General features: G+C 45.2%; 1 protein-coding gene across 7 annotated transcripts in view; it reads right to left on the bottom strand.

The window, feature by feature from the left end:
* The window catches only part of ST3GAL3 (ST3 beta-galactoside alpha-2,3-sialyltransferase 3), a 517,471-nt gene that overhangs the window by 333,300 nt on the left and 169,116 nt on the right, over positions 1 to 15,055 (bottom strand). For all 7 annotated transcript variants that reach the window (XM_060231666.1, XM_060231665.1, XM_060231667.1 and 4 more), the window contains one exon: positions 13,143 to 13,235. In XM_060231666.1, coding sequence (XP_060087649.1) covers positions 13,143 to 13,235 — 93 coding nt within the window. The remainder of the gene's footprint in view (positions 1 to 13,142; positions 13,236 to 15,055) is intronic.

Genomic DNA, 15,055 nt, shown 5'->3' with positions numbered 1-15,055 from the left:
GTCCCACATGAGAGACTAGCAAGCTGACTTACCAGGTGATGGAATATAGAATGCAAGACCACTGTCATCACTGCTGTCTCCCTTCTTGTATTAAATGCCCACAGAACAGTGCTTAATAAAAGTGTCTGCAGATGACCAGATAGCTGTCCTGCAAACCTCAGCAAACAGGATACCTTGTTGAGAGGCAGTGGATGATATCTGAGCCCTCATGGAGTGGCATCCATATTTGCAAGGGGCACTATACTGAAGCTTGCTTGTATGCTTTCCTGATAGTAGACACAATCCATCTAGACACTGTCTGAACTGATGTAGGCTTTCCTTTAGAGGGCCCAGTAAAGCAGACAAATAATTGCAGAACCTTCCTAAACTCACTTGTTCTCTTTAAATGAAATTATATGGCATGTTTTACATCTAATGTGTGGAGCCATTTTTCTGCTGTAGTTTTCTGTGGGTGCAGAAAAAATGTGGGAAGTGATATGCCTTGGCTCAAGTGGAATCTAGAAACCATCTTGGGTTAAAAACAACAACAACAACACAAGGCCTTAACATAACCTTATGATCATAAAATGGGTAATCAGCCCTAAAGGTAGTAATTTCTCCTGCCCTCCTGGCAGATGTAATAACCACTAGAAAGGAGACCTTGAAGGAAAGGTTCTCAAGGGAGCAAGTGGGCAGTAGCTCAATGGGAGGTTACATTAAGTGAGTTAGCACTAGGAAAAGAGACCACTGAGGCGTGAAGGGCATTCCAGGTTGATACAAATTGTTAAGACCTTGGAGGAAGTAATCTCATGTGAGATTTCCCCTCAACAGGGGCATGGAAGGCAGAAATTGCTGCTAAATGGATTTTAATAGACAAAGCTGATAAATCAGTATATTTTAATGGCAATAAACATTCCAAACATAGAGACAAAGGACAGGTAGTAGGATACACCTTCTTACATTCCGATCATACTGTGAAATATCCCATTTGTAAGCATAAGCAATCTTAGTCAAAGGTCTGCGAGTAATGAGCAGAACCTTCATCATCAAATCAGGGAAGAACTGGTCTCTGGTTACAGCAACCAAGCAGTTCAATGGAGACCACCCACCTCCAAATGGGCCCTGTATGCTCAACAGATCTGGTACAGATGCCCTTGGACCTCTGTAGTAGAACCTGAAACTAAATCTGTCTTGGCCACAAAGGAGTGACAACTTGGCCACTACCTTCCCTATTAAATGCAAGAGAAGGAAAGCACAAAACAAAATCTATTTCCAAATTAGCTGGAATGCATCTGCCAGAGAGAGTAGATCAAAACCCACTGTTGAGCAAAACAGAGGACCTTGGAGTCTTGTGGCAAAAGGATCTAACATAGGGAAACCCCATTGTGCAAAGATGGGGGAGATATACTCCTGGTGAATGGACCATTTGTATGTGGGTTCCCCTAATCTGCCAATTATGTCTGCTTTGACATTCTCTGAACCAGCAAAGTGGATGGCATGAAGGGATGCTTGACTCATTACTGCCTACACCTAAGTGGAAGTGGTTTCTTGGCACAATGGAAGGGCTGCTGTACCCTCCTGCTTGTTGATGTAAAGCACGGCTGTGGTGTTATCCATTTGTTCTTGGATCACCTTCCTCTGTAGAATAGCTGCAAAATAGTAAAGGGCAAAACGAATAGGTCTAATTTCCAAGTGGTTAATATGTAGACTTCATTCAGTCTCAGTCCATGTGTCCTTAATACACCTATCACCACAGTGAGCCCCCCAACCTGAAAGGGAAGCATCTGTTGTAACTGTGACCTGAGGGGATAGGAATCCAAAGGGGACACCTAGCAAGATATTAGACTCAAAGGACCACCATCAGCTTGAATGGAAATGTGAAAATATGCATTTGGAAGGCTTATAAAGGCTGGCTGGGATGAACTACTGGTCCCCGAGGGAAATTGTCAACTGGTCCCTATCTGCAGGGACCTTCCCACAGTCTCTTAAAGAGGCAGTAGTCCGCCCCCTTCTAAAGAAACCATCTTTGGACCTGGCCACATTGGCAAACTATTGGCTGGTGTCAAACTTGCCTTTTGGGGGGCAAGATTATTGAGAGGGCAGTTGCGGTGCGGTTACAGAGCTTTCTGGATGACGCTTCCATGCTAAACCCTTTTCATTCTGGTTTCCGCCCAGGTCATGGGATGGAGATGGTTTTGGTCGCTCTAACTGATGACCTCCAGAGGCATCTGGATAGAGGTGGCTCGGCGGTAATGATACTTCTAGATCTATCGGCCACATTTGACATAGTTGGCTTTACAGTGGCTTCCTTCCTTCAGGGTCGGGGACAAAGGGTGGCAATAGGGGAGGAACTGTCTTGTTAGCACCCACTTGTGTGTGGTGTGCCACAAGGGGCAGTCCTCTCCTCGGTGTTATATAACATCTACATGCGCCCCCTTGCCCAGATTGCCCAGAGGTTTGGGCTGGGATGTCATCAGTATGCAGATGAAATCCAGCTCTATCTGTTGATGGACGGCCAATCCAACTCCTCCCCAGAAGACATGGCACTTCAAGCTGTAGCAGGGTGCCTCAGACTGAGTCGAGTGAAATTGAATCCAACGAAGACGGAGGTCCTGTACCTATGTTGTTGTGGTCTAGGAATTGAGGTCTCATTACTGACCTTTGACGGGGTGCTATTTACACTGGCGCCAAGGTTAAAAGCTTAGGGTTGCTCCTGGAATCCTCCTTAAATATGGAGGCCCAGGTGGCGGCCACCACCAGATCATAAGAACATAAGAGAAGCCATGTTGGATCAGGCCAATGGCCCATCCAGTCCAACACTCTGTGTCACACAGTGGCCAATATATGTGTTTGTGTGTGTATATATACATATACACACACATACACACGCACACACACAGAAACTGATAGACCTCTGTTCCATATTTTTATCCAATCCCCTCTTAAAGCTGGCTATGCTTGTAGCTCCTCCTGTGGCAGTGAATTCCACATGTTAATCACCCTTTGGGTGAAGAAGTACTTCCTTTTCTCCATTTTAACCTGATGCTCAGCAATTTCATTGAATGCCCATGAGTTGTTGTATTGTGAGAAAGGGAGAAAAGTACTTCTTTCTCTACTTTCTCCATCCCATGCAAAATCTTGTAAACCTCTATCATGTCACCCCGCAGTCGACGTTTCTCCAAGAGCTAAAGAGCCCCAAGTGTTTTAACCTTTCTTCATAAAGAAAGTGTTCCAAACCTTTAATCATTCTAGTTTCCCTTTTCTGGACTTTTTCCAATGCTATATCCTTTTTGAGGTGCGGTGACCAGAATTGTACACAGTATTCCAGATAAGACCGCACCATCGATTTATACAGGGGCATTATGATACTGGCTGATTTATTTTCAATTCCCTTCCTAATAATTCCCAGCATGGCGTTGGCCTTTTTTATTGCAATCGCACACTGTCTTGACATTTTCAGTGAGTTATCTACCACGACCCCAAGATCTCTCTCTTGGTCAGTCTCTGCTAGTTCACAACCCATCAACCTGTATTTGTAGCTGGGATTCTTGGCCCCAATGTGCATTACTATGGCTGATAAGACAGTTGGTTCCCCACCTCGAATGCAACCACTTAGCAACAGTAATCCACGCTATGGTCACCTCAAGATTGGATTACTGCAATGCCCTCTACATGGGGCTGCCCTTGTCTCAAACCCGGAAGCTTCATCTAGTGCAGAATGCGGCAGCCAGGTTGCTATTGGGTCTTCCCTTACGGGAGCACATTCAACCTGGGCTGAAAGCACTGCACTAGTTGCCTATTACATACTTGTGCTGGTCCTTACCTTTAAGGCCCTATATGGCCAGGGACCTGCATACCTTAGGGACTGCCTTTGCTCACATGTTCCCCGGAGAGCACTTTGGTCTGGATCACAAAATCTGCTTTCAATCCCCGGCCCTAAGGAGGCAAGGCTCATGACAACTAGAGCCAGGGCCTTCTCTGTAGTGGTCCCACGCTGGTGGAACAAGTTGCCGGAAGAAGTTAGGGCCCCACGAGAGCTCATACAGTTCCACATGGCCTGTAAGATGGCACTCTTCCACCAGGCATTTGCAAACTAGATTGCTGGCCACTACAGTCCTCAGGAAACATCTGAACCACCTCTTGCAAGCTGCCCTGTAGCAGTAGCGGGAAGGACCATCTAAGATCTGCCTACAGAGAACATAAATTTGATTTAAGACCATAGCATCAAAATATTAACTTCTTATGTTTTTAAACTGTTTATGTTTTATACTCATGCATACGCATGAGCATGTAAGGCGCCCTGAGCTTGCTTCGGCGGGAAGGGTGGGATATAAATGGAATTAAATAAATAAAAATTAATCTCCTTAATTGAGCAGCTGTGACACTGAATTCAAGGACACCATTCTGAATTTATGAACCCTGAGTTTATGAAAAAGAAATTAAGACCTTTCATCCAAAATACGACATAATCGTTTTTATTAATCAGGAAAAACCTTTAATAAAAACTAAATACGGGATCAGTAGTACTTAAACTTTGAACTGCACCCTTCTCCTATAAAAGATTAAACTCTGAGGACTCAGGAGAAACATTGTCAATGCCATGAACAGCGTTTTTAAGGTTAATAACTGGGTAAACTCAAGGCTGTAGCCCTTTTCAGTAATGGCCAAGACCCCATACAAATGTTGTATAATGTAGAAAAATTAGAACAAGTTTTGAATATAAATGTATACGAAAGTAGATTTCTTTACTTCTTTGTTTAATATATCCTATAAGTATAATAACTTTTGATAAATATAAATTGTTTCATAATAAAGGCCAGGACCCAGGAGTCTGAGTTAACAATACCATTCTGGCAGAAAACTAGACAAACCATCCCAAAAGGAGTGGCTGACTGCAGTGCCAACCACTGGTAATCCGGGATTCCGGTACTCCTGGGGAGGGGAAGGTATGACGGTGGGAACAGGCAGAAATGGAAGGGAAGGAGATCGAGACGAGATAGCGCTCGACCACCTTCCAGCCTGCGTCCCATCCCGATGGTGACAGGTAGGGGGGCAAGGCGAGATTACTCGCCTCCGTCACTGGTGTTATGTAATGCCAGGTCCATTAATAATAAGACCTCTATCCTTCGGGAATTCCTGCTCGAACAGGACACGGACCTGGCATGCGTGACCGAGACCTGGGTCCGCGATGGGGAGACCGTAGCTCTCTCCCAGATCGCGCCCCCGGGATACTCGGTCTTTCACCAGTCGCGGACTAGCGGGCGGGGGGGAGGGGTGGCCCTGTTCATTCGAGAGGTTTACTCCTTCCGGGCCCTCCCGGCTCCGGAGATCAAGGGCATTGAATGTGCCGGCCTGGCGTGGGATGTTGGGGAGGGGTTGGCGATCTGGCTGGTGTACCGACCGCCTAACGCACCGGCCAGCGCCTTACTATCACTGATGGAGGCTGCAACAGGGTGGGCATTGAGGCACCCGAGACTTTTGATTCTGGGTGACTTCAATGTCCATGCCGATGACGTGACCTCCAATCAGGCGATGGACCTAGTGTCTTCCATGGCGACACTAGGACTCTCCCAAGTAGTTACGACACCCACTCACCAGGCCGGTCACATGTTAGACTTGATCTTCGCGTCGGGAGTTTTAGTGGACGATCTTGCTTCTATAGCGGTGCCATGGTCGGATCACTATGCCCTCAAGGCTCGTGTGGACGTCCCACCCCAACCCCGTTTGGGCGGCGAGCTTATTTTAGCTCGCCCGCGGAGCCTGATGGACCCGGAACGGTTCCTGACGGCTCTGCGGGATCCCTGCCCCCCTGGCGATTCCCTCGATGACCTGGTGGAGTCCTGGAATAATAGGCTCACCGGAGCCATCGACGAGATCGCGCCTAGGCGTCCTCTGCGCCCTCGCGCAAGGCCGACACCCTGGTATAACCAGGGGCTGCGTCGGCTGAAACGGGGACTCAGACGACTAGAGAGGCAATGGCGGCGTACTCGAGACGAAGCGACTCGAACATCTTATAGAGAGGTTATGAAGTCCTATGAGATGGCAGTCAAGGCCGCAAAGAAAACTTACTTTGCGGCGGAGATTGCGTCCACAATTTCGCGCCCGGCACAACTGTTCAATACAATCCGGACCCTTACAACGCTGCCACAGGGCAGACCAAATTTTAATGAATTGGAAATTGGCTGTGAGGCTTTTGCGGATTTTTTTGCGGATAAAATCGCATCGCTCCGTTCCGACTTTCCTGCCATATTAGATACAGTTAGCGAACCTGAGGCTCCGTGCCTGTCTTCGGATCGCGTCCTGGACGGCTTCGGCGCGCTCAGCCTGGAAGAAGTTGACAGGATCCTCCTATCTGCACGCCCAACAACTTGTAAATTGGACCCATGCCCCTCCTGGCTTATTAAGACCTGCCGGAGGGAGCTAAGATATCCTATACGGGATATCATAAATAGATCCCTACTGGAGGGGCATTTTCCATCAGCGCTCAGAGAGGCGGTGGTCCGTCCCCTCTTGAAGAAAACATCGTTAGATCCGACCGAATTGGCACACTATCGGCCGGTATCGAATTTGCCCTTTTTGGGCAAACTTATCGAGAGGGCAGTGGCGTTGCAGCTACAGAGCTTCCTGGAGGACGCTTCTATCCTTGACCCCTACCAGTCTGGTTTTCGCCCGGGCCACGGGACGGAGACGGTGCTGGTCGCCCTGGTGGATGACCTTCAGCGGCATCTGGATCAAGGCGGCTCGGCAGTGCTGATGTTGTTGGACCTATCGGCAGCGTTCGATATGGTCGACCATCGGCTTCTGGCGCGCCGCCTTGCCGACGCAGGGATTCAGGGGTTGGCCTTGCAATGGTTTTCCTCTTTCCTTGACGGTCGGGGACAAAGGGTGGCGATTGGGGAGGAACTGTCCCGGAGACACACGCTTGATTGCGGGGTGCCTCAAGGGGCGGTGCTCTCCCCGATGTTATTTAACATCTACATGCGCCCCCTTGCCCAGATTGCCCGAAGGTATGGGCTTGGGTGTCACCAATATGCTGATGACACCCAGCTCTATCTGCTTATGGATGGCCGGCCCGCCTGCGCCCCAGAAAATTTGGACCGAGCGTTACAGGCAGTGGCTAGGTGGTTTAGGCTGAGCGGGCTGAAGCTGAATCCGGCGAAGACAGAGGTCCTGTGCCTTGGTCGCTGCGGCCCGGGAAGGGAAATCCCCCTGCCAGTTTTTGACGGCGCGCCACTAACAGCGTCGGGCAGGGTTAAGAGCCTGGGGGTGCTGTTGGAGCCTTCACTGACAATGGAGGCCCAGATAGCAGCCACTGCCAAGTCCGCGTTTTTTCACCTTCGGCGGGCGAAGCAGTTGGCCCCCTTCCTGGAACGTGACGACCTGGCAACAGTGATTCATGCTACGGTCACCTCGAGGTTAGACTACTGTAATGCCCTCTACATGGGGCTACCCTTGTGCCGGACCCGGAAACTGCAGTTGGTGCAGAACGCTGCTGCCCGGCTGTTATTAGGGCTCCCAAGACGGGAGCACATTCGGCCGGGGCTCCGGGATCTGCACTGGCTGCCAGTAATATTCCGAGTCCGGTACAAGGTGTTGGTTATTACCTTTAAAGCCCTATATGGCCTAGGACCTGTCTACCTTAGGGACCGTCTTTCCCCACACGTTCCCCAGAGAGTACTACGCTCGGGTTCACAAAACCTGTTGATAGTCCCCGGGCCAAAGGAGGCCCGTCTAAAATCCACCAGGGATCGGGCCTTCTCAGTAACGGCACCTTATTGGTGGAACCAGCTGCCGGAGGAGGTGCGGGCCCTGCGGGACCTAGGGCAGTTCCGCAGGGCCTGTAAGACAGCCCTCTTCCGGCAGGCCTATAATACTGACTGACAAGGAAATCTTTTGGATGGAACAAAATGCATCTGTAGACCGCCGGTTTTTATCTATCTTGCTTTTATTAATTTATGGTTTTAATTTTACTTGTAAGTGTTTTAAATTGTAGTATTTGTATTATCATGTTGTAAGCCGCCCTGAGACACTTCGGTGCGAAGGGCGGGGTATAAATCCCAATATAAATAAATAATAAATAAATAAAATAATCAGAACAATGGTTTAGGGGCCTACACAGGGTCCTTTGGGGGGTGATGCTGAATAGGATCACACTTAGGCCTCAAGCCAGCTCTACTCCAAGTGTGTGGAGGTGGGCAGGAGGAGGATCTTTGCTGAAGATACTGATATGCCTGTTGTTGATATGGGTGCTGAAAACTCTGATTAAGAAGGTTGGAATCTCGAGTGGTGTTTGGGTCTGTAGGAAGACGCTTGGGTCTGGGTTACTCCAAATGACTGAGCTATTTAACAATTTTTCTTAATTTGTTGGAGGAACTCATCAGTCTTAGAGGAGAAATTAGAAGAGCCCGCAAAAGTTAAGTCCTCCACATGAGCATGCATCTCCTGTGTGAGAGATGTTGATTATAGCCAAGTATGTCTTCTAAGGATTATGGAGGAGGTCATGGTGTGCACTGAAATATCAGCTGCATGTCTGGCTGCATTCAACTGCTATTTAGATAGCCTGTGGGCTTCTGTTTGGATAACCTTGGCCAAAGACTCTTATAATCAGATAATTGCTCCAGATAAGGGGTGCTCTTCTCCCATAAAATGAGCTGGTAAGCTGCTATAATTGTTTGATGATTTGTTATCCTGAAGTTTAAAGTTGAAGAATAAGTTTTGCAGCTCAAGGCATCAGTCTTCCTGCCCTCCTTATCAGCTGGGGTGGAATGGGAACCCACTCCTTGCTTAGCCTGTGTCTCCTCTGCTATTAAGTAGGATGGGACAGGATGAACCCTATACATATTCTCAACTTTATGAGATGTGGGAAGAATAGAAGATGATTTTTCCCAAGCCGATTTTGCCATCTCCAGGATTCTGTCTAGCAATGGGAAGGCTACAATCCCTGGTATGTCAGGGTAGTTGCCCCAGTATCTTGTTCTTAGGTCTCATGTCCATGATCTGGATGTCCAAAGACTGTGCCATTCACATCATCTTCTCTAACTACAGATTTAAATCTTCACTCAGAGACACTGGTTATGATCTCCCATGGTATCATCAGGAGACGGTTCTGAAGCTACACTGAAATTAGCTATGGCCTGAACTCTTCTTCTTCCTTGGAACCATAAACAGCTGGACCCAAAATGGGGGGGGAGGTTCCAATAATTATGTGTATACAGTCTCTTCATTAACCTTGTGTCATGACTCTTTGATTCCATATGTGGTTCAGGAAGGTTAGCCCATTCCTGATGACAGAGAGGAGTGGCAACACAGGTACTGTTGCCATGGTTCTATAGGTGCCCATGGAGGAGTTGGAGCAGGAGAAATAGAAATGTGTTCAGAAGAAACATCTCCTTGAATGGCTTGGTGTCATTCTGATGGAGACTGCACTGCAAAGTGGCCACTAGGAGATGGGGTGTGTGGGGTAGTATGCCCACTGACCTCAATGATAGCCTTTGGAACTGGTTCCCTTGGAACTGGCTGCCCCTTTCAATTCTGAGCAAGTCAGATTCATCAATACTAACCAATGACTTTGGTATTTAGACTCTGATCTGTGTTTCTTAGGCAGTTGTTCCGATGAGGACTTGGTTGGAGCCCATTCTTGTGTCCTGGAACTGACTGAACTCACCAACGGAGGGCAGGAAACACAGTCTGAAACCGGGTTTAGGGACTGAAAAGACAGACTGCTCTACCAGGGGAGATGTTTTTGCTGCCAAGTTAGTAGCTATAAAGCACACCCAAAGAGTCACACAGACTGGGTAAGACAGAGAAAGCCAAAAGGTCCATGTATTAAAAGTCTCACAACACCTTTGTTATAACTGAATGAAGATAACAGTTTGTAAAGTGAGAAGTTTCCCCTGATTTGTCAAAGCTTGGAAAAAGAAGCCAGCGAAACAGGTCTTGCATACCGGTTCTACTTGTTCCACCGGTTCCATACCATTTGTACTTTAAATGGATTGGAGATTGATCACTCTTTGAAATTTAAGCATGTGGAGTGGAAAGAATCCTGTTTGAAGTTGAAAATGGACTATGTTCTAGTATAAAAGTCTTTATCAGTTGGATTGGATGCATTACCTGTTCCATGTGCAAATATATCCATTGTGGGTACATCCAAGGTAGGACCAGAACCAATGGGTTGAAATTAAATCAAAAGAGTTTCTGGATTAATATGAGGAAGAACTTACTGACCATTATAGCAGTTCCTCGGTGGAACAGGCTTCCTTGGGAGGTGGTGGGCTCTCCTTCCTTGGAGGTTTTTAAACAGAGGCTAGATGGCCATCTGACAGCAATGAGGATCCTGTGAATTTAGGGGGAGGTATTTGTGAGTTTCCTGTATTGTGCAGGGGGTTGGACTAGATGACCCTGGAGGTCCCTTCCATCTCTATGATTCTATACATATGACACTTGTCATCTATTGGGATATAAATTTCATCTTTATTGCATATAAATTATACAGTTAACAAGGAAGCTGTTGCAAAACTTTTTATACATGGAGTTTTTGGCTTTCTCTGTATGAGGTTAGCAGATATAGACAGAGCCCTCTTCCATAAAGTGGCCTTGAGGTTGGAGGCATGATCTGCCTGGGCCTTCAGGGTAAACTGCTTGCAAATCTTACATGCTGAAACATTTTGGTTCTCTCTGAGGGATAGAAGACAAAAGGACTGCTCATCCATCTGAGTCATTTTTATTGAACAGGATGAAATTTTTTTTAAAATAACATCTTTTCTCAACAAAAATGCAGAACCAACTAGGATTGTACTTTTCTAAGCAGCAGCAAAGAGAGAACTGAAGGAGAGTGCACAGCCCCTCCCTGGAGCACATGACTATTGGGTAGGAAAACGGCTCCAACAGCTCTGTCTGGGAGGGGATCATCTTGCTTTATTGCTAAGGCCTGAGGGGCTGCACAGAACGATGAATGTTTATTCCACAAAAAAGTAAGAAGACATACAAATTTGGGCAAATTCATAAATGCTTCCGAAACTTGTGTAATTAATTTTGATGGCATAATTCAGATTTTAAAAATATGCAAATTTTAGCCTGTTATTCACAGAAGAGTTGATTGTCCTTAAAAATACAATTCAATACTGAAGTACCAGGCTTGTGATTCTAAACACCTGTTCACACATTGTCAACATAGGCTGGTACTTTTTATATGGTTTAATATCAAAGACTTAGAACACCTAACTATATCCAAGCTTTGCTGTATTTGAGAAGAGAATCATCTCCCAAAATATCCACGTGTACACTGAAAAACCCTAAGAAAGCAACAAATTGAAAAAGGTACACATTTCTTTAAACAAACACTTTCTTCACTATCTCTCTTCCCCAAAAGTTGAGCTGCCTTGTTAGATTGCAGATTTACTCCTTATTGCCAAGTCACATTGCAAAACTTTTTACTGTTGTACAATATACCCATGGGTTGCAAAACTGAATAGCCATGACATGCATACTGGGACATAAGTGTAGTCTACTTGTAAGTAGAAAATGTAGACCTAGAAATTAGAAGGAGTGCTCCTTCTAATTAATTGCTGAGTTATCAGATGATGCAATAAACGTTCAGGGTCTGAAATTGAAGAGGAGTTGAACAAAACGCTTTTGATAGGACAATTTCCTTGAGACATGAACAGGAATGCTGACTTCTTTTCAAGGCTGTACAAAGCCACTGCACCTATCAAGTCTCCAAAATGTCTGGAACCTATACCTGCCTGCTGGGGCTAACTCACTCACAATGATCAAATCTTCACAGCAGGCCACATGGCAAAAGGACAAGACCGAAGCTTTTGGGCTGAGCTGGCTAGGAGCACATGCACAACAAGCTTTGACTCAATGGTGGGCAGGGAAATACTGAACTCCCTAAAATCCAGTCGTTGTTGAGTTGGCAAGGAAGTGATTGAATGGCTGCCATTGCTGTAGCCACAGCAACACCAGCCCTAGGAGAATATGGAAGGTTGCAAGAAAAGAGAAAAGGCTGGGAGTGGTAGAGGTTGCCAGGTGTATAGGGAGACGTTTAAACTTTGACTGGGCCAGATGAAGAATTTCTCCAGAGCTCTCTGGATGCCCAGATAATAGAGTAGATGCAGGAAAAGAAGAGGAAGAAGCAACAATTCTTCTTGTCTGGAAAAAACCCACAAAGGCCATGCTGCAGTGGCTTTGGCAGGGAATTCCCTAACCATCACACAACTTAAAAGGACATGATGGTAGGGACAGGGACATCAAAAGATACTGAAACAAGAATATGTAATTCTCAGGCACAAATGCAACTTGTTAAACACTGAAAAGATAGTAAACCATTGTGATGGGAAATCCCATAATACACATGTATGTGTTAACCAGCTTTTAAAGAGTGAAGGTTATAGCTTAAGCAGCTTAACAGCTAACAATGCCATTATCCCCAATCAATAACACTGTTTGGGTTAGCGATTTAATCAAATTTTTGATTACACAGTGTAATAAAATGCCACTATCTGGTCAAGCAATCAAACTTTTCAAGAATAAACTAAGTATCAAAGATTTCAGGTTTTCACGGCTGGTAACATCATTAGGGTTTGTAGAATCTTTCGGGCTCAAGTGCCGTGTTCTACTGGAGAAAGTTTTTCTTCCAGACGTTTCATTCTCAGATGCGGAGAACATCCTCAGTGACGTTGCAGCCGGAGCAGGCGCTCTGACCTTGGCCGCAGCTGGGAACGAAACATCTGGAAGAAAAACTTTCTCCAGTAGAACACGGCACTTGAGCCCGAAAGATTCTACAAACCCTAATAAACTAAGTAATTCAGTTTGCAGTTAATTAGAAACAGCTTATTTTACGTGACTTTATTTTCAATCTATATCAGTATAAGGAAAAATGTACTCTACATATATGGTTCTTTAAGAAAGATCATTCACTTCTCGTATTAAATTTGCTCTATGCCAATAAAGATATTTGGATTGGATATTAAATTTGCCATTTGGTTATGTCCATGACAGTATACATACTGCTTGACCATTTTTATATCATGAAAAACAGCCCTGGAATCTATTTAAATTATTATACTAGATTTAGTCACTAGTTTTACGGGACACAAATGGGGGAATACAGGAATAGAAGAGCAGGATTGTAATGTACAAACCTGGAGGAACAGGACACTTACTTTGGGAAGATGGCAGTCATGAGAGCAGACGCATATCCAGGTTTGCAAACTCCATCTGAGATGTTAGCATACTTTGATGCTAGCTCTGGAGGCCTGCAGAGAAATAACTAGAGTCAAGAAAGTCCTAAGTAAACAACAACTGTGTCACCTTAATCCTTTTATAATTTTTGTTAAATAGCTGAGAGCAATAAGAACAAAAAGACTTCATAAACAAAGCAAAATCAGACAGCATTTGGAATCTAACATACAGCCTTAGTAATGCTTTAGATACTGGGAAAGATGAAATCAGGAACCAGTGTTTCTCAGAAGCTATTTTAGGCTCAAATTTTCCAACTAGAATGGCTATAGGCAGCAACAAAGCCTCACTTGTCAGCCTATTTTTCTGTTGCATGATAGAACTACAATGTCTAACGAAATTTCTATTTGCAGATCAAGTCTAACAGAATTATCACAAATTTCTACCAACCACTGAGAGAATGGAGGCAGTTGGCATTCCTATATCACAGGCCCAACATTGTTTCCCCAGCTGACTTTCTATAACTCAGTCTATCTTGCAATTGACTGGCATGTGAAAGCCTGAATATACAACACTTTGCTTTCTAAGGCACGTCACTGTGGTTAAACTATTAATATTTCTGCTAGGCTCAAGGAGAGTGATGCTGCTAAACAGTCATTTGCTGTTTAAACTGCTTCGATTTTCTGTCCCTCAAGGGCTATGCCTCATAACAAATACGGGTACCCTATATATAGCTACAATTATATACAGAAGAATTGTTGTTCTTTCCCTTTTCAAGATTTTACTGACATGTTAACGAAGAAAATGGAAAGAATAGAATCTATGTATGATATTATTTCATATTTAATATCTATAGAACAGTTGCTTTGTCAGCAAGGCAATAACAACTATTCAATGCTTTTAATATCCGGTTTTCATGTCAATAAGCTGATCCTTTATAATCCACAAAACTGGTAAGGGTGGAAAGTGCCATCAAATTGCAGTCAACATATGGCAATCCCATAGGGTTTTCAAGGGAAGAGACATTTAGAGGTGGATTGTTATTGCCTTCCTCTGCACAGCAACCCTGGAGTTCCTTACTGATATCCTGTCCAAAGACTAAGCAGGGCTGACCCTTCTTAGCTACCAAGATCTGAGGAGATCAGGCTAGCCTGGGCCATCCAGGTCAGAGCTAACCACAAAACTGCAATTACACAAACCATGAAGAAAGTATTTTCTGGAGTTTAAAAGCAGATCTCAGAAGCTAAGCAGGGTAAGCCCTAGCTTGTATTTGGATGGAAGACCACCATGGAATTTCAGGGTTATAGGGCAGAAAAAGGCAATGGCAAATCACTTCTGTTAGTCTCTTGACTTGAAAACCCTATGGGGTCACCATAAGACGGCTGTGACCCAATGGCACTTTACACACACAAAAGCATTAAGGAAGCAAAAGTACCCTCCCAGAAGCACTTTTACCATGACAACTGCACAACTATTTACTTATTTTCTATCTATAAAACAATCTGAACCACCATCTTTAAACACAGCTGAAAGCTAGCCAATCAATGAGGGCACAAATGCTGAAAGTATGGCTATTCATGCAGAGGCCACCCTTCACTGAAGAGTTTTCAGCCCTCTCCCTCCAAGCCTTAGCAGAATGTATGCATGGCCAAAGCTCTCATTACCCTGTGCTGGCATTCCTGGGTAATATACAAGAGGACTTTAAAATTCAGTTTCATTTGACTGGTGCTGAACTAGGGCCCCAGGAACCATCTCATCAGATATTCAAGGAAAATCAGGGGGAAGTCACTGTGCAACAGAGATACAGATATTCTTTTCTCTACAATCTGATATTGTAATGCATCCTGTTCAGAATATCTACAACCAGGGCTTTTTTTTTTAGCAGGAACGCAGTTCC

This window comes from Heteronotia binoei, chromosome 2, assembly GCF_032191835.1.
Source record: "Heteronotia binoei isolate CCM8104 ecotype False Entrance Well chromosome 2, APGP_CSIRO_Hbin_v1, whole genome shotgun sequence".
Taxonomy (NCBI): Eukaryota; Metazoa; Chordata; class Lepidosauria; order Squamata; family Gekkonidae; genus Heteronotia; species Heteronotia binoei.
Note: the sequence above shows the minus strand (reverse complement) of the source record. Positions and strands in the feature narration are given on the sequence as shown.